The sequence below is a fragment of the Equus przewalskii genome, chromosome 25, assembly GCF_037783145.1.
Source record: "Equus przewalskii isolate Varuska chromosome 25, EquPr2, whole genome shotgun sequence".
Lineage (NCBI taxonomy): Eukaryota > Metazoa > Chordata > Mammalia > Perissodactyla > Equidae > Equus > Equus przewalskii.
In genome coordinates this window covers 19,200,407-19,215,081 of record NC_091855.1, presented here as the reverse complement: position 1 = coordinate 19,215,081, position 14,675 = coordinate 19,200,407, and the positions used below count along the sequence as shown (strand labels likewise).

The 14,675-nt window shown below is 40.3% G+C and overlaps 1 protein-coding gene across 8 annotated transcripts in view; it reads right to left on the bottom strand.

Annotated features, from left to right (window-relative positions):
- The window catches only part of LIN52 (lin-52 DREAM MuvB core complex component), a 112,451-nt gene that overhangs the window by 97,350 nt on the left and 426 nt on the right, over positions 1-14,675 (bottom strand). For 5 of the 8 annotated variants that reach the window (XM_070593904.1, XM_070593902.1, XM_070593905.1 and 2 more), the window contains exons 2-5: positions 7,628-7,702; positions 5,582-5,619; positions 2,535-2,601; positions 752-835 (exon numbers count right to left, since the gene is read on the bottom strand). In XM_070593904.1, coding sequence (XP_070450005.1) covers positions 752-835; positions 2,535-2,601; positions 5,582-5,619; positions 7,628-7,702 — 264 coding nt within the window. Of the gene's footprint in view, positions 1-751; positions 836-2,534; positions 2,602-5,581; positions 5,620-7,627; positions 7,703-11,230; positions 14,669-14,675 lie in introns of those variants that run through there. The other 3 variants (XM_070593907.1, XM_070593903.1, XM_070593908.1) reach the window with 2 other exon arrangements.

Sequence of the window (14,675 nt, the reverse complement as noted above, 5' to 3'; positions counted from 1 at the left end):
TGGTCTGCTATCTATCCCTTCCATTGGGGAACTAATTGTTCCCTCCAATTCCATGTGATTTGAGTAGACTGACTCTTCCAATCTGTGTCTGCACCCAGGACCTAGGCCTGGTCCATCAGAGTGTTCCATGCTACCTGGCTGAAGGACTGGTTCCAGGATAGGTATGTGAGCCAAGATGGAACACAGTCCTCACTAGGACCTTTCTGTTGGAATTTTCAGAAAACACGTTCTTTCTCTGGGGAATTAAGAGACTGAAAACCACATAAACTCGAGCTGTTCTGGCCACCTTCCCCAGTTCTAGGAAAAAGTCATCTGCAGCACCAAAGAATAAGACTAATACATGAATGAAGCAAAGCCTTGAGATAGAAAACAAAAGCAAGAACAAGAGCACATCTCAATGACATCCTTAAGAGTCATGGAAGTAGATATTCTCCAAGCTATTTCTACTCCTGGAATTTTAATTTATGTGAACTAATAATGTCCCAGTTTTGCTCACGCTAGTTTGATTTGACATTCTATCACTTAAAACTGAAAGGGTTTCCAATATACTTTTACTGTACAGAGAAAAATAACTTGTTACCTAGTAAACTCAGTAATTATTCCAGCACACACTATCATAAAAGGCACACTTTAGATTACAGTGACTTCTTACCTTCAGAACACCTAATAAAGATACCTTCTGAATTATAGCTAGAACTCATCATGAAATACACAACATGCAACCCTGAATAAATGTGATCTGGGTACTCACACTCATCCAGCCCCAGCTGATAGGCCAAGTTCTGTAGGCCTCGTACCTTCTCCATCAAATTAGCTGTGGTGAGGCTCCCCAGTTCTGAAACAGAGTCATTTATTTCAATACCATTTCTTTCCACTGTTCTCTAGCAACAACTCATTTGGGCTGGGAATCCTTGTTATAAAAGTTTTCAAGCTTAATTCCTAGCAAATACGTAGAAAATGCATCCACATCTCTTCTCATCCAATCATTCCCTCTATACACACACACACAGACACACACCCACCCCAGTGGATTTATCCCACTACTGCAAAATGCCTCAGATGAGCTTACCCACTTAATGAGAAGAGAGTTAGTATAGACACAATAGTAAATTATGTGTTTTATCCTAAGGATCTTTTTATAACATTTACTTTGCCTATCATACAAAATAAATACACCATTAAAATATGAAACTTTGTGATTTGACATAGCATTGAGAAAGCCCACAGACACATCTCTGTCTTGCAAAATGGACACTGTCTCCACTATCATTTACAAAACAGCAACTACTTACTGCTCCCCATTTCCCTAAGTCCAGAAAGCAAAGACTAAATATTAATCCAAACTTTCCCTTCAAATCAAATTCCTCTAAGACTTTTTAAGTTTATCAGATAAAAAGTATACTTAAAATAAAAACTTATTTTCCAGATTTTCATTTGAATAGCACTCATTCCTTTTAGGTTTAAGACACAAGTCAATTTGCTTGGAAAATAATACTAGGATCCTTATTAAAAATTTAAAAGTTTCCTTAGAAAGTACATACTGATGGGATATTATATAAATGTCTATTTGGAACATTAGAACAATGAACCTGAGATGCCCTTGAGACTTAATTTTTCCATGGTTGGTGGAGGGGATCTGCATTTAAGCATTTCATACAGAACAATGAACTACTTCTGAAATCAGATGAAGATGTTACTTTCTCCCACTTATCATGCCACATTCATTATCCATATCAGGCATACGCAGACTTTCTTGATCTGTTCAGCTGCTTAAATAGTTCAAGAATCCCAGATTTTTACCTTAATTTCAGTCTATTACTTCACAACCATCATGAATCTTATCACCAGAAGGATGATAAAAAATTAAATGAAGTAGAGCAAAATCAAGGAAAATTAATGTTTTTTAATTTAAATTTCCACTTTGTGGTTGAGTTCCGAGTCATTTATCAAACAACAATATTCACTACTTACAGTATTCTTTATGGGAGAAATTGATGGGACAGAAAGAAAGAAAAGACAGGTCTTAACCCACTAAGAGTTTGTCAATTAATAGTACTGACAACAATATATGGCAGTAAATCCTAAATAAGGCACTTGTATTACAGTGGCAAGAGACTAGACTTAAAAGATCAGAGTTTAAATTTTAACTCTTTCTAATAAATCTTGGTTAAGTTAATCTCTAAACTTCAGATATCATCATACCTAATTCACAGGATCTTTATGAGAATCAAATGAGAAAATTTATGTGAGAGCTTTTTGTTAACTATAAGCATTATACAAAATAAAGTTAATATTTTAAGGGAATTTAGCAGCAGAAGAAATCATCATGACTGAGTCTTAAATTGGCAGGACTTCTACATGTGGAGAAGTAGAGAAAGGCATTTAGATATGAAGAACTATGAATAAGTATGGTTACGTAGGCAGTCTGGTTGCAACCAAGAATACTTTTAAGGGAATAGTGAGAGAAAAGTTGGAAAGGTGGTTTGGGGAAGAGCATAAACATCAGGTTAAAAGAGGCCACCAGCATTGCTTACCTTTCAACATGTCGATGTCATCACGTTCTATTTCAGCCATCCATTTGGGTGGAGAGCTGGTAATAGGCTGTCAGAACATAAGCATATATATATCCATTGAGACACATACAAAACGTGAAGAGACCCCACTCTTCCTTCTTACAGGAAAAGGTGCTTGTCACATAGCCTTCAAGTAGTTTGAAAATTTTGGCAAATTACAATTTCAAAAACCCCGATTTTTCCAGGTTCAGACATGGCCTATAAATAGTCACCTTACAAAATAATACTGCTCACCTTTTAAAGTAGGTCTCAGAGAAACGATCTTGGGAGAATTAGGTCTGACTATCATTAGTGTTTTAGGCACAAAAAGTTTAGTATAGCAGCGAAAGAAACTACTTGAAATTCAGTTCTGGTGAAAGCCTATAGCTGGACTGTTTGAAACAATCATCAATAAGTAACATTCTCTGGCAGAGGAGAAGATTCAAAGAAGAATCAAGAATAATAAAATCCTTATTTTGAATGAGAGAAGACAGTATTGATCAACATTTGAAACTACATTTTATTGTAGATATTTTACAAAATTTTAACTTTAAGTTATCTTCTCATTTCTGAAAGTGAACTTAACAAAATATGAAGGAGAGCCCATTCTTAGAATAGCTTTGGGGCAAGTTTTCAATCCTAGTTGTATACAAGAGTTATCTATGCAACTTAAAAAAAATACAAATGCCCTGGCCACACCCCAGATGTATAGATTTAGAACATCAGGAGTTGGGGAAGGGTCCAGTGGAGAGTACAGAGCAAGGGACATTACATATGTATTTTTCAAAAGCTCCACAGCTGCACACTGATGATTCTGTTGTGCAGATAGGTACAGCTGAGCAAGACTGCTTCAGCTTTGAGCCCTTTTCCTTTATTTAAAATTAACATTTACTGGGGCTGGCCCCATGGCTGAGTGGTTAAAGTTCTGCACGCTCCACGTGGCGGCCTGGGTTCACAGGTTCGGATCCTGGATGTGGACTTACTCCACTCATCAGCCATGCTGTAGAGACATCCCATACACAAAATGGAGGAAGACTGGCACAGATGTTAGCTCAGGCTAATCTTCCTCACCAAAAAAATTAAAATTAACATTTGCTTGCCACTATGTGACAAGTAAAACACTTTAAATGTATCATGTCATTTACTTTCCAAATCAACCCTGTGACACAGGTATTATTATCCTCATTTTACAAATGAAAAAAACCAAAGTAGAGGAAGATAATAAATCACCTGCCTCAGGTCACACAGCTAGTGCTACCAGGATTCAAAACCCACGAAGCCTGAGTTCAGAAACTACTACTCCATACTGCCTCCTGTAGAAGGCTGTAGGTCAAACTCACCATTTCTACCCCCAGTAGGGAAACAGACTATACCAGGGACTCTTAACCTAGGGTCCTAAGATGGCCCTCAACCCACAGAAACAAAACTCATAATGATATGTATGTGCACACTTCTAGGAAAAAGGTGTAAATATTTAATCAGATTTTTAAGAAACATTATACTCAAAGTTTTTTTTAAAAATACTTATTTATATTTACAACTTAAAATACTTAGTTGTAACCAAATATAATTAACTGAAAACTAAGTATGAATGAGAATCTAAGAAAATTAATTCAGGTCCTTTTTACTCAATCTACTAGATTAAAGTTGCTATAATAATTATAATAGTGACTGTGGATTGTTTATTATGTCCTAGACACCATGCAAAGTGTTTAACATGCATTATAGCATTTTATACTAACAATCCTATGAAGTAGTTTCAGCTGAGAAAACTAAAGCTCAAAAATGTTAGGAAACTTTCTCGGGTCACAGATAGTTATGTAGCAGATTTCAGGATTCAAATCCGAGTGGGTCTGACTCTAAAGCCTAGCTACCCTGCACTCCTCATGCCGAGGCCTTATTGGATGCTAAAGCAGCACAGGCCAGTTTTCACACAATTCCAGCTCTTGAGAAAATGAAAGAAGCTACAAAATCAGACTCCCTCTGAACAAATACTCTCATGGGACCTGAAAGCCACAGGCCCAGAGGGGCCTTAATATTTAACTCAGCACCTTTAACTCTAATAATGAATAGAGAATGCTAAGTATATAGTAAGGTACTGTGAGAGTTATATTACAAATCCCCAAGGGCATGATTTAATAGAAAGAGTACGGGCTTTGGAATCAGACATACCTGTGTTCAAATCTTGGCCTATCACTCACCAGGTCTTGGGCAAGTAACTTAACTTTCAAGTTTCTCTGTTGGTGCTTTTAACATTGGGCTCAGATGCTTCTAAGCACAGTCTTTAGAGTATGGATGCTGGTAAGGAGACTAATGGGTTCAAAGCCTAGTTCTGCCACTTATAACTATATCCTTGGGAAATATACTTAACCTCTCTGGGCCTATTTCCTTGTCTGGATGATAATAGTACCTATATCTCACATGGTTTTGGGAAGATGAAATAATACATGTAAAGTGCTTATAACAATGCCTGGCATATGGTAAGCACTATGTAAGTGCTAGTTAACATTATAATCATCATATTCTCCTGGTGTGGAATATATAAGAAAATATATTTAGAGCATCAAGCACAATGCTTGGTGCCCTGGAAGTGGAAAAGCTGTGCCTCTAATGGATGTTTTCCTTTAGATTTCTGATGGGCCACTGAGAAATTTCAAAGAGCTCTAAGGAAGTATAAGCTAAGGTCTTAATGCACCAAAAAAAGGGAAAAGCCTCAAAATCATAGGTTGAGCAAAAGAATACTGGCATTACATTAAATATTTCAACTGCCTCACCTTAAAAGCTTTTAGAGCTGAGAAAAGAGGCTAACCAACAAAGGTCAAAACACCAAAATAGAGCATTTGGACAGAGGAAGACATTATCATCAATTAACATGATGATAATATAAACAGATTTCCAGGGCTACAGTTACAAATTGATTTGAAGGCCATGACATTATTCTTGAAAACAAAGAAATAAGAGATATTGGAACTTTTACCCAGGGGCAAAACATTGGATAAACTTCATTAGGTAAGAATGATACTACTTACACTTTTGAAGGAAGCTGCAAATTCAGCAACGCCTGGTACTTAAAAACAAAAAACAAACACAAACACAACATTATTCCTTCAATAAACATTTCAGTGCTCCGGACAAAGAGGATTCAGATAAGAAGAAAGCAGGGGCTGGCCCCGTGGCTGAGTGGTTAAGTTCGCGTGCTCCGCTGCAGGCGGCCCAGTGTTTCGTTGGTTCGAATCCTGGGCACGGACATGGCACTGCTCATCCAACCATGCTGAGGCAGCGTCCCACATGCCACAACTAGAAGGACCCACAACAAAGAATATACAACTATGTACTGGGGGGCTTTGGGGAGAAAAAGGAAAAAAAATCAAAAAAATCAAAAAAAAAAAAAAAAAGAAAGAAGAAAGCAGCCTTGTCCTCAAGGAGCTTATAGTCTGGAAGAGGAGAGAGAGTAAACCAACAGCTATAACATTTTTTAAGTGCTCCAAGAAAGATACCAGATGCTATGGGAAGACCCCCCTCGCAAAAAACAATGTAAATCTAAATCAGACTGAGGGGGCAAGAAAAGCTTCTCAGAGAAAATAATGCCTTAACTGAACTTTGAAGTATCTGGAGTGAGTTGTGAGCTGGACAAGAGGATGGTGAGATACAATAATCCTTATCAAAAAGTTTAAATTTCCTTTTTAGGTATGCTGTTCTGTCAATCCAATTGTTTATGTAAATGTCTGACAGGAAGAATCACATTAAAAATAAAAAGATAACCAGATATTTAAAAATAAAATAACGTTCAACCTCACTAATAAAAACAAAAAATGAAACAGAAAAACCTGGGGCCAATCCCAGGACCTAGTGGTTAAGTTTGTGTGCTCTGCTTCAGTGGCCCTGGGCTCGCAGCTTCAGATCCCAGGTGCAGACCTAGCACCGCTTGTCAAGCAGTGGTGGCATCCCACATAAAATAGGAAGAGTGGCACAGATGTTAGCTCAGCAACAATCTTCTTCAAGCAACAAGAGGAAGATTGGCAACAGATGTGAGCTCAGCGTCAATCTTCCTCACATACCAAAAAACCCTGTAAAAATAATAAAGATCAGTAACATCCAATATTGCCTAGTATATGAGGAAATGGGCATTCTCTTACACAGCCACCCTCTTCCATGTGCACAAAGATATACATGCAAGGACATACACTGTTAAATTGTTTGTAATATCAAAAACTAGATAGAACTTAGGTTTCCGAATAAGGCAAGAATACATAACCTACAGTATACCTATACAAGGGAATATTTTAAAAGAATGAAGTAGATCCATACCTACCAACTTGGAAAGATCCATTAATAAATGACTAGGTGGAATAAATTAAGCTGTAGACCATGTACATATGATCCCATCATTATAGTAAAAAAAAAAACAAAAACCTTCTATATACTTAAAAATATATATTTATTTGCTTATCTGCATAAGCATAGAAAAGGTCAAAATATCTATAGTAAACTATTAACAGTGGTTAACTTTGTAACAGTGATTGAAGGAGGTGAGGAAATACTTTATGTATCTCTGTATTGTTTGAACTTATTAGGTGTAGTTTTTTAAAATTATTATTTTTTAAAGGCTCCCTATCATTTCCTGAGTTACACTGTGTTCTGAGAAAATGAAACCACCAAACAGCTATTCTTAACATTGGACTACAGAATTCAGTCTCTTCCCTTCAAAGTAAAAGAAATTTTAAGGGGCTGGCCCAGTGGCATAGTGGTTAAGTTCGGGTGTCTGCTTTGGCAGGCCGGGGTTCACCGGCTTGGATCCTGGGCACGGACCTACACATTGCTCATCAAGCCATGCTGTGGTGGTGTCCCACACAGAAGAACTAGGAGAACTTACAACTATGATATACAACTAGGTACTGGGGCTTTGGGGAGCAAAAAAAAAAGAGGAAGATTGGAAACAGATGTTAGCTCAGGGCCAATCCTAAAGAAAAAAAAATTTTATTCATTACAGTTAAACGATAACTGTTCAAAAATCTCCCTCAAAGTAGCAGTAGTTCTCCTGCAACGATTCTGATATAAAGAAACCAAAAACTTACACTGTTCTGGCCAAAGGTCTGGTGAGGCACGGTCAAGTTTTTCAAAACTTAGCAAAGATGCTTCCAGATCTGTCCCTAGAAAAAAACACGCAGGTGAGCTAAGAAGACACAAAATACATTAATTTATATTTTATGATGCTTCAATCTCAAAGAACATAACAAACTGGAAGACTCACCTGGAAGTCTAGAGATTTGAGTTCTATAACTACTGATGCTACTGGGCCATATTATACAAATAAATCATTCTTCCTCATCAAACCTCACTTTTTCAATCTCTAAAATGGGAGCGATATTTTAATAGGGAATTAGGAAACATGAATACCAACAAACCCACCTGCATCTTCACTCATACTTTCCTCTAGTTACAATCAATTAACTGTCCCTGCTCTGAAAGACAAACTCCTCGGCTATGGTTCTGTATTTCATCTTCTCTTGCTTTGTCAAAAGACATCATCTTGAATCATCTCTCTTTTGCACAATCAGTTTCTACCTTCTCTACTGGCTCATACCCAACAGCAAGCAAGCCTCATCTAGAATTTCCCTTCTTTGAAAAAACTCTTCCTTGACCCCATGACCTCCTCACCCCTCCTATACTGAAAAAGTTCTTGAGTTGTCTATCCTGCTGTCTCCACTTCCTTACCTCACATTCTCTCCTTAACCCGTGACAATCAGGCTTCTGCCCCTACATGCATGGAACTGCTGTTGTCAAGGTCATCTACGACCTATGTTGCTAAGCCCAGTGGTCACGTCTCTGTTCTTTGATATGTGACCTCTTCGCAACATTCACATACTGACCACTCTCCTTGAAACACTCCACTTCCAGCTTTTATAAAACCACTATGCTGGTTTCTCTCTTACCTCACTGACTCCTTCTTTAGTCTCCTCCTCCATTCAGGCCCCATCCTGGGCTGGCTTCACTCTCCTCCTAAAGTCTCAGGAGATCTCATCTAGTCCCATAGCCTTTACCATCATTTATATGCCAATGACTCCATATTTTCATTTCCAGTTTCAATCTTTCCCCAAACTTCAGAGTTGTATACCCAAATGGCTACTTGACATCTCTCTCCATTTACATGTCTAAAAAAACCCTTAAGTCTAATATATTCAAAACCACACTCTCCCAGTAGTCTCCATCTCAAAAAAAAAAGCACCATCATGAACCCCAGTTCTTAAACCAAAAACCCAGATGTCATCCTTTATGCCTCCTTTTCCATCACCCTTCCATAACCAATCCATTAGTAAATCCACTACTTTCTATCTCCAAAATACACCTTGAAACCAATTAATCCAAGAAACCATCACTTCTCTCTTAGACTACTTCAATAGCCTCTTAACAGGTCTCCCTGCTCCCATTCTCACTCCTTCCCCACCCCACCACCACAAAGTGGCCAGAACTGATTTTTTAAAAGTGTCAATCAGTTCATGTCACTCTCCAGCTTAAAGAACTTCTTCCCAGCTAAATTCATGAAAGTACATCTACCACGCCCTATGTCTGACCACAAGCCCAGCTGTGCAAGCTGTGATGGGAAGGCATTGGAGAGACCAAAGAAAAGACATGGAGATGGTGCACGAGACACAAGCATTTATTGGGAGCTTACATCCAGGGAGTCCAGCAGCCCAGGCTATTCCCCAGGATGTAGGCCAAATCACCAGAGGCAACCAACCCACCCGGTGCTGGCATGTGGATAACACTGGACCCTTACCTCTCTCTGACAGTTGCCGGTATGCCCTTACTTGCATAGACACATCTGAGGCTGCTGCAGGCATATCCCAGCAAACAGGCCGCACAAAAGACCCACCATAAGAGGCCTAGAACACCTCTGCACTGATTATGGTGTCCCCACAGACATTGACAGTGACCAAGGTACACATTTCACTGGCCACCAGGTGCAAAGATGGGCTGATCAAATGGACATACATTGGCATTTTACAACCCCACAACCGTGGAGTTGGTGGAATGAACGAACAGCTTGCTGAAACAACAATTAAGAACAGACGACAGGACCCTAGCCCACCGGACGAGATGCCTAACAACTACAATACATCAACTGAATGAACGTGAAAGACGTACCTGACCCAGCGCATATCGGATGTTGACACACGGACTTAATATGATAGTGTGCCCATAGACAAGAGCTTACCAAGTAGAAAAGCTACAACCACAGACAGGCACTCAGAACAACTTGCTTGTGCCTCTGCCTAAGAAACTCCCTACCAGGACCCATGTGGTCACTTGGCCTGGGACTGGTGGGGCCCCACTGGTGTGGTCGCTTAGCCCCTTGGGGGACAGGCTTAGAACAGGATATCACAGTAATGCCCTTTATTGTGGGGAGACCACCCAAAACCCCCAAACTTACTAACCCAGGGCCTCCAATTCTCCAAGGCACTTTCATCCTTCCCCTCTGGTGTGTCCTTGTTCCTCCCTTATCCTATACCACTGCCCCTACGGCACCCACACCAACTGGACAAGTAGTGTGATACTGCCATCCTGGCCTGAAACCACAGGTTTGTACCATACTAACCCAAGACACTGCAACCATGTGTTTCTTGTTGGACGGTCATGACCTCCCTGTTTTTGTTCCCTCTGAACATCTTACTTTTCATCCCTAGGACAATGTGTGCTAACCTCACCACTGATTGGGCACACACTGTTGCTAAATTACCAAATTGCTCCAACTGCTGGGTATGCAGTGAGCCGCCTCTCTCTTCGACCATGGGGTTACCATGGTGTCTCGAAGCTGCCAATGTCTGACTGGAGAGCCCTGCAAGATTGGAGGATCACCTCCCACCTTCCCATTCCTACTCCCCTCTGGCCAAGTAACCTTTCAGTGCCCTCTTACAATGCCACTCGAGATTACATCTTTCAGCTTGTGTGTAAGCAGGTTAACATAACCCTAAAGGCGGGATACTCTGTTTTTGATGGCATAGGATGGTTAATGCTGTACAAATAGAGTTAAGAGGTACCCTTTCCTGGTGTATTGAACATCAGAACAACTCTGTACCACCAAACGAAAGTACCTCAAAAGTTATGGGGTGGACACCTGAAACAATGTGTAACCAAACAATTGTTATGACTGCTGATACATGGCTAAGAAAACAAACCACCACAAAAAGAGGAGCCTATGCCACTCTGTGGGGATGGTTGTGGGCGTGTGATACTCACGGTGGGCCCTATCTTCCTTATAATTGGACTAGCAGATGCACATGCGGACACCCCTACATCCCTGCATGCATCCTGTCTTCTCTTCAACAGCTTCCTTCCAACTGGGAGGCAGTTCACACATGTCATTGTGTGTGACACACTTCAGGATGGATTTACCCCTTCACCATCTTTTCCCCACAGGCTACGGCCACTGATGTAGAATGGAAAGTGTCTGTCTTAGTCCAGCGTATGGCAGCAGCCCTAAATAACACCAGACACACTGTAACACTATTAAACAAGGAAACATCCTAAATGACAAAAGTAGTTTTACAAAACAGAATGGCTCTTGACATGCTCACTGCTGTTCAGGGAGGCACTTGTGCTCCAATAAAGGTAGAACGTCATGTCTATATCCCGGACAATGCTCATAACATTTCTTCCACAACAGCCTCCTTACGTACCCATATACAGGCCATCGATGCCTTGTCTCCTGAGCTGGTCTCTGCTTGGATTCAATCCTGCCCTTCAACACAGCAGAAAGCATCCTTTGGCATTCTTGCCTTTTTATTATTGCTTGAATTTTCTTGCTGTACTCTCTACTGCTGTTGTGGTCTATGGTCGCAATGCTCCTCTATGTGTCTGGCTCAAAGGTATCCACGGAAGAATGGTGCAATAAGACTGTAAGGGCCATTTAGACACATGGGGGGTGGAGTGTAGGGCCTTGCTTGCCCAGCAATTACCTACATGCCCTATAGTAACTATGTGCCATCCTGGCCCCCTTCAAGGAAAGATGCCACCATCTGGTGTCTTAACAATCCCGGATCTGCTTATCTCAAAGAACATCACGTCTAGAAGGAACACAGAGCCCTGCTACATGAGCTACTTACTGTTCCTTGGAATGCTAGTCATGCAAGGACAGCTCTTCTTGCTAAGCACGTAGCCTTTGTTTCCCTGCCTACTTAAGCAACTGCCTCTCTGTTCTCAGGAGCAGTGCACAACCCCGTCCAGCTGGCTGCTCCTGGACTCCCTGTACATAGGTTCCCAATAAACACTTATGTCTCATACCCTGTCTCTGGGTCTTTTCTTCAGTCTCTCTGGCGCCTTCCCATCGCAGCTCACACAGCTGGGCTTGTGGTGAAACATCCTATAAAATCCTAAGTGATCCAGCCCCTGCCTAATTCTTTGACACCATTTCCTCTCCACTCTTGCCTGGGCATACAGTAGGTGCTGGATATTAATAACAACCGTCAACATTTGTTGAGTACATATTGTATGCTCAGTATGCTAGTTAGTTGCATAAATTAGTTCATTAATGATACAGACAGTAGTTGTTAACATTTTCTAGACAAGTCACATCTTTGGAAATCTGAAAAAAAAAAAACCTGGACTTACTCCCCAGAAGATGTACATATGTATAAAATTTCTCAACATGCGCTTTTCTATAAACTGAATTTTCTTCTCAAATATTCTAGAAGAATTTCCAACAGCATTCTAATTGGTAAAGAACTCAACTCTAATAAATCACCTTAACTAAAGCATCCAAAAATGGTAGCAAAGGAAAGCTGTGTGTAACACAAAACGTCAATTTTCACATGCCTAAGGAATGTTACTGATGGGAAGCTCAATCATAACAAAAATAAACTTACTGGGAGCAGGATCCAATAACCAACAAGGGTGTCCTTATGATACTACAATCTGGAGCACAACTCAGACTCTGCTGTGAGTCTTACTCTTATAAAGTAAGTAATTAGATGGCTTTACTTGCTTTTAATTCTCTCCTTTTCAAATAAGTCACAGTAAATTTGGCATTAAAAAGGCAAACATGTAAATGACCCAAACTTTTTTCAAATAAACATTATTTAAATTAAATTTTAAAGACAGAGACAGGTGGAACACTAAAAATAGAAGTGAGGTAGCTAGGCAGTGGAATATTTTAGGATGAGATACTTATTTAGAAGCTGAATTTAAGTTCAAAGTGCTCCACTTGATTTTGTCAGATTAAAAAGAAAAGATTAGGTGGAGAAGGGTGAAATTCTGTGAAAGATGAGAACAAAAACTTTTAAATCAAGAGTGCAAGCAGAGTGATGGTGGAAATGGCTAGAAGATCAAAGGAAAAAATATATAATGTTTCCAATACTCTTCCTGGCCAAAGAAAGGAAAAGAAATTGAGAGAAGACAGGGAAAAATCAAACACAAGGAATATAGCTCTAAAATCTCCAAAACTGATAAATTTATCATTTTAACCATTTTTAAGTGTACAGTTCAGTGGCATTAAGTACATTCACATTGTTGTGCAACCAACATCACCATCCATTTCCAGAACTTTTCACCTTCCCAAACTGAAACTCTGTAGCCACTAAACAATAACTCCCATTCTCTTGGCTGACTTTTTAAATATCCTTTTTTTTCATGGCTATTAGCTCAGGGCCAATCTTCCTCAGCAAAAAGAGGACTGGAGGTGGATGTTAGCTCAGAGCTAATCTTCCTCAAAATAAATAAATAAATAAATAAATGCCCCTTTTTTCCGGCAAGAGAACATTTTAATAAGAGAATATCCAGGCAGGAGAAAGAATCTCTTTTGATTATCAACACCCGTAATTTGTTATACAGTCTGTACCTTCACTCAAAAAACTTAAGACTCTGTTAAACATGAAACTTAAACCCAAATAATATATTATTTATGTATATATCTAATCACTCTTTCAATAAATGTTAATTGAAGGCCTATTGCTTTCCAGGCACTGTGATAAGCCCTGGGATCCAACTACGAACGACATAGACTTGGAATTTATAATCTAGTGTGAAAGGCGCAAAGTTAACAGAATAACTACGCTGACAATGAAGGTACCGGGATAATGGTGAAGGGGGCAATTCCAGATACTGAATTCTGGCAAAGCCTCTCTGGGAGGCAACATTTAAAACGAGACCTGAAACTGCAAGTGTCTACATGTTTGACTCATCTCTTCCTCTCCCCAAACACCTAATATTATGCCTTTCATATAGTAGGTACTCAATATAGCTTTCCTGGCCTCCTATTTCCTCATTCCTGAAATGAACTTCTAAGATTCCTTCCTAACACAAAACGTGTCGGTTTGAGAAGGGAAAAACTACATATCAATGAAACGGACGTGGGGATGGGGACGACAGAAGCAAAAATTGAGTTCAGAAATAGTTGCAAGACCCTAACTCTCTAAAGCAGAACCGAGAGCAAAAGAATATGGGTATACCAAAACCACTTAGTTGCCATCTGAGATGACTTGTATCTGAAGACGACACATAAGCAGAAACCGTTCATTCACTCAGCGTGAGAAAATAACAGACGCAAGAAAGGTTGAGACGTGTGCAAGACCACACTAAAAAGGTCAAATCTCATTTTCCTGGGTCTCTCATGGCGAGGGGCTGAAAAGGTCCCCCCGCTTCCCTTGCTGCCAGGGCAACGGTACCAATCTGAGGAAAGAGGAGAGAGTAATGTTTCTCTTGCGGTTCAGTCCCAGGATGAGGTCAGCCACCAATCCCAGCTGAGTTTGAGAGAATCATTTCAGATGCTCAAAGAGAAGAGAACCGACTCTTAAATGGGACGCCCCAGAAGTAGAAAGCTACAGTAAGGCACCTCCTTTCCTCCAGCAGTATCTCCTCCTAGGCCCTCAGCTTCGCCCAAATGAGGCTAAGGGAGGGCAGGGCCCGGGAAGGGTCCTTTGCGGGCGCCCTCCTCCACCCACCTGGTACCCAGAGGGGAAACTGGGCACCTTCAGAGTCGCTGTGAAAAACCAGCCAGCTGAAGACAGCCGCATCCCAAAGAAAAGAACTGGAAAGGAAAGCAGAGGCGGCCGAGAAAGAAGTGTAAGTTAGAGGGGCAGACGGAGAGTGTAAGTTCCCAGGAGAGCGAAGAAGAAGGCTGTAGGCGCA